At 35.8% G+C, this 5582-nt stretch overlaps 1 protein-coding gene across 1 annotated transcript; it reads left to right on the top strand.

The window, feature by feature from the left end:
• Positions 1–4014: 4014 nt before the first annotated feature.
• LOC118736541 lies at positions 4015–4829 on the top strand. Its single transcript, XM_036466605.1, has 2 exons — positions 4015–4593; positions 4663–4829. The coding sequence occupies exons 1-2, from the start codon at positions 4031–4033 to the stop codon at positions 4823–4825; spliced, it is 726 nt and encodes a 241-aa protein (XP_036322498.1). The 5' UTR covers positions 4015–4030; the 3' UTR covers positions 4826–4829.
• Positions 4830–5582: the final 753 nt, after the last annotated feature.

The raw sequence follows: 5582 nt of genomic DNA, 5'->3' as shown, positions 1-5582 counted from the left end.
GCCGAAAGGGGTATCAAACGATGCGTATTACTGCCAGCGTTAAGAATCTGAAGGCCGAAATTGATTTCCTTAAACCATTCAAGTAAAACGTAAGTATGTAATTATACTACGAAAATGGCATACTTTGTTTTTCTTACAAAAGGGAACTTGATGTCATTTAAATTTCCATTTTGGGTATTTAACTAAAGAGCCTTTATGGGTACCTTTATCTTTAAAGTGGCTTTATGAAAACGATCAGCTAAATAAAGCATCCTTTAAATTTTAAAACATTCTTTACTTTTATTATGAAATCGGCCCTAAAGGAGACGCTGGTTTTTCGCAGGTAGTTATCGCTTTGATATTTCAATAAATCGGTTAGTTTCGTAATTTCATGCTACGAATTCAGTTAAAGTAAACCATAGTGAACATGTAAATACCTATACGCATTCATTTCGTGCATTTATTAATGTAATTTTAGTATTAATAAAGTTGACCTGTCAATAACTTTTGAACGGTTAAACGAAATCAATTTCCGCCTTCGGATTCTTAACACCGGCAGTAATACGCATCGTTTGATACGCCTTTTGACTATTTTAGGTCAATTTTCGATGGGCACGCTAAAGTGCACAATTACCCTTTTTTCTCGATACCTGCTCAGTACTTGGTTCAAAAGTATCGATGCCAAAATTACTTGGTATCGAACGAAAAGTATCGAGTATGTACTTGTGTTTACTCGTATCGTTTCATCCCTAGGTGTTTAATTAAACATGCTTGCATATTCCAATTTGTGTTTTGGCTACTTGTTAAAAAAAAAATGGTGAAAGTGATATAAATTTCATCTACGTTTAATAATTAACTAAATCCGGAAAAAAAATCGCTGTTTGTTTGGCGTAGTTTAAACAGTAGTGGAATTTTGTAAGCAGAAGCAGCGGGTTTTCCCCCATTTTGAATAGCTGGTTGTGGAGTTGTACTCTAAGGGCCGGTTTCTCCAACTCAACTTAGTTTGGACTTAGCCAAGAATAAGCTGATTAAAAAGTAGGCTAACCTAGGCTAACCTAAGCCAAAAGTTAGCCTACTTTTTAATCAGCTTATTCTTGACTAAGTCCAAACTAAGTTTAAGTTGAGTTGGAGAAACCAGCCCTAAGAATGTAATTTAATTTCTTATCCTGGCCCCTTTTCAGGCGATGGTTGGTGAACAGGATGCCAAAAAAATCAGCTGTCTGCCAAAGCGAGGCCATTGCAGTCATTGAGAAAAACATTAAACATTTTAGCACACATCAATTACCATTATTATCCCAATTCTAAAATTCAGAAATGGTCGAAAAAATTTGTGTACGTTAACGTGAGAGAAAATAGACGGGACATATTAACAAAGGCTCGTATTTCACAAGGGATACTACTGGATGAGGAATCTACAATAGAGGTGATTGCTTCTCAAGATCAATCAAAGTTAAGTTCTTTAACAGATGTTACCCAAGTGTTGAGTGACTTTGAGACTGAAGATGAAGACGCTGACTTACAGTCATTCAAAATTTTTATTAAAGCAGACGAGTGGAAGATTATTTTTAATCCCGAACCAGCTGAATTTAGGGACAGAATCTATCGTGTATTGCAAAAGAATGTTTGGGCCGATCTCCTGGCACTGATAGTATGGAATCAAACCCAATTACCCTGTGCCTTCGTTTTTAAATATGCCAGAATCTACCAGGGTGGTGGCAGTAGATATTATTTAAAAATAATAGGACACTGTCGCAGTAAAAGATGTAACAATTAATTCTTCGGGTACCTTGATGAAAATCCTGGCGATGGTGACTTCTATATGACTTTAAAGACTCGTGATACAGCAATGCAACCCCATGAAGACGTACGACGGCCACTGAGAGGAGAAAAACGATAAATTGTCGGGAGCGAGGCGTTTTTTTAAGGAGCAAGTAATTGGCAGAAAAAAGCTGTGAGAGAGCAAAAACCAGGACCTCACATACCCAAATTGCCTATACTACATAAAGCTACACAAAGATTTAACGATGAGAAGTACAACGTGAAAGCAACCGATGGTACCGACGTCATAAGAACGATTTCCAATATGGCTAGAACTGTACCTGATCGTGGATGCATACTTGATATTAAAACAGATAAATTCTACGTGTTTTACAATACTCCGAGCCAACTTCATGCATACAAACAATACTTGCGCGTTACACAACAAAATTCGAGTATAGCAATTGACGGTACAGGAAGCTTGGTACAGCAAATTATGCATATCGATTGTGCAAAATCAAGCCATATATTTTTGTATGCCGTTGTAATTAACTTCGATCACACAACAATGCCGGTATTTCACATACTTACAGAGAGCCAAGAAACTGAAGTGTTCACTTGGGCATTACAGAAGTGGTGTCGTTTATCAGCACCGAAACCTAAACGAGTTTTCTGTGATGGTTCGAGAGCCCTTCTTAATGGTATATGTCGTGCATTTAATAATCAAACAATTAAAGCGTACATCGAAACTTGCTTTTTATATGCATCGAATAATCCAGAATTTTACTTTCGATCTCCAATTTCCACATATAGTGGTCAGGATGTGGCCCATGTTACCTAGAATATATGTGGCTGGCCAGCTTTAAAGAGCATTCCACTTCCCATTACACGTGAGTTTTTCCTTCTTTGCGTAGCCTTGCTGATTGACTGCCAAAATCTTGAGGATTTCGAAAAAATTCTTCGCCTGACATTGACGGTAGGATTGCATCTAACAGAAGATTGTATAATCACCGCTATTCCTAATGGCACGGTCAAAGATTGTCGATTGCTACTTGAAAAGTATATAGCTGACCGAAATTTGGTGATAAATGTACCAACAGAATGCACCAGTCAGGAGACAGCTGAAAGTAAATTCAATGACTGTAATCTAGACACCACGAGCTATAGTCGTGTTAAGAACTTTATACATGGGATAAGGGAAGAGGCCGCTAAAATAATCTGTCAGGGTGCAGTACCCAATGCTTTTTATGCTGAGAATTTGATCAATAGACTGATACTTTTTCTTTACGAATTTCCATTGTGGAGCTGTTGCGGTATTCCATTCTATGTAGAACGCCACTCTTCAGCTATTGTCGAAGGATATTTTTGTGAGAAAAAGACCAAAATGTTAAAGAATTACAAAGGACTTCTGAGAGTTGACAGGTACATTAAAATCGATTTGGACGATTGCCTGGAAAGAGCGAAGATTATGGAGACAAATTTAGAAGGCATGATCAAGCACAACATTCCTTCCCCTCCTCCAATATTCAAGCCATGTCCACCTACACCTCATTTATCCTCTAGTGCTACTGTAGATGTATTTAAGAATCAGGAGCAATTCACAAAACGTGCATCCCTAGATCACTCAGATACTACCTCAGTTGACAATTGGAGAAATAAAGGCACGTGAGATCATGTTTTTATTGATGATTCATCTGACGAAAATTCACCAATAGAACCACCTCCAAAAAATACTCTTAGTACAGAAATCAAAGAAGATCGTTCTAACGATGATGATGCTCCATGCTCAACGCGAGTCCCTTATAATCGAATATACAACAGTGAATGCTATTTTTATGATGTATCCAATACCAATAACCGAGATGGAATTGGTTCAGGACTTTCGAAGGATAACGATCCAATTGACAAAAACCTAGAAGAGGATATTATTCAAGCTTCCGAAGAAGACCGACGCAAGTCAGGTGAAAGTGAGGTTAATACGAATGAGGTTTTACTAAAGAGTTCAGGTCCGAATCAAGGGTCAAATCAGGGTCAAACTGTTTCTATAGAAAATCAAGAGAATATTCAACCAGCAAAATTTCGATGTTTCAATCTTAAACAGAATGCAAAAGCGAAATATTTTCGATCGTACCCTGGTATTTCCTATCGAAATTCTAATCCTTATGACAGCAGAAAATCGTGGTTATTGGTTAATGGTAACAAGCTCGGTGCAGTGCAATTTGAAAACAAAACCTATCACATTTCAAATACATGCCCATATGATGTAATTGTGCAAATATTACTAGCTACTGCGATGGATGACTCTTTCTATCAGAAAAATTTGGAAAATTCTCAAAATCCAACGCTGCAATTTGTAGAATTGAATAAGTGTGGATTAGGAAAAAATTCATCAAAGGAGATGTACAGAAAAAGAGCAGACATTTTGATGTCAGAATTTAGCGGAGCAGTAGCGCTTGAAACTCGAAATAGAGTTTTGAATCATTCGTTGAATTGCTGGAGTAATGTTTGTGCAGTGTGGAATGCCTGCCTAGAGTCTGAGCCTAGCGCATTTCGTTATTCGTCTTGTGATACATGTGAGCAAAGGGTGTCACATGTGCATTCACTGGGCGTTAATCACAAGATCCTTGCTAGAAAAAAATTTGGAGCTCTAGAAGAAGCTTTGGAATACCATCAAAGATTATACAAAGTAAAGTGCCAACAAGATCAGTGTCCTGGCTCATGTATAGTTGATTTGGTTGTTGATTTACACATCTTTATTGAATTGGACATTCATCCTGAATTAACCTGTAAAGCTTCCTTACGGTGCAAGTTGAGAGATTTTCCGACAAATCTCAATTTCGATGGAGTTTCATACAGGTAATTGCAAATAAAGATTTTTATACCAGCGGAATAAATAAAATTTTCCGAACAAATTTATTATTCCAGACTAGCCGGGGTAATAGAGAGAATACCAGGACATTATGTTGCATATACACGGCGAACCAATGGACAGTGGCAGGAAGCTAGTAACATCAAAGAGAAGATAGTACCTAGCCATGGAGGACACGAGATTGAACCTCATGGAGTTATCTATGCAATGAAAACATGAATTCATCCTTATGAATCTGATATTTTTTATTTTCTAATAAGATGTTATTGTTCTGTTGGAGAACAAATTTGTTCATTTTACAATTGTTTATGTTCTCTAGATTGTACTTTGTCAGAATCTTACATAGAATGTAAGTATCAAAGAAATGTACAGATTTTTACATTACTTATTCTTGGCAAAAAATTGAAAAAATGGTTGTAAGAGTGATGACAAATTCAAATATCGATGTTTTTATGAGCGATGATATTTTATTTTTTTAAGATTAGGGTTTCTGTACAGTCTATAAAAACACTTTCTGTAATTTTTCACATTCCATTGTTTTTATTTACTTAATATTCTTTAACATATTAATGAAATGTAGTCATTTAAAAAGAGGCTACTACTGAAATAGAGATAATTAGGGCATATTTAAATTTAAGTCGTTTTCCTTTTTACATGGAATGACCCATATCTAGTATATCTAGTCGTGGGCTGTATATGTACGTAATTATTATGTGTCATAATTTGTTGTAACTTCATGAATGACGAGATACTAGTCTAGTCGTTTGCAAAGTTACAATTTCTTGATATAAGGTACATTTTCAAAGTAGCAATTTGTTATAAAGAAATAGCATTTTACAAAGGAGAAATTTGTTTAAAACAATAAGTTAACATTTGAATACAAAAATTCATTTACTTTTACAAAGGAGTAATTTGTTTAAAACAATAAGGTAACATTTCAATTAAAAAATCTATTTACTTTTACAAAGTAACAATT

This window comes from Rhagoletis pomonella, unplaced genomic scaffold, assembly GCF_013731165.1.
Source record: "Rhagoletis pomonella isolate Grant_MI unplaced genomic scaffold, Rhpom_1.0 Rhpom_scaffold_00003, whole genome shotgun sequence".
In the NCBI taxonomy this organism is placed as follows: domain Eukaryota; kingdom Metazoa; phylum Arthropoda; class Insecta; order Diptera; family Tephritidae; genus Rhagoletis; species Rhagoletis pomonella.
The sequence above is the reverse complement of the archived record's forward strand: the minus strand, read 5'-3'. Positions and strand labels throughout refer to the sequence as shown.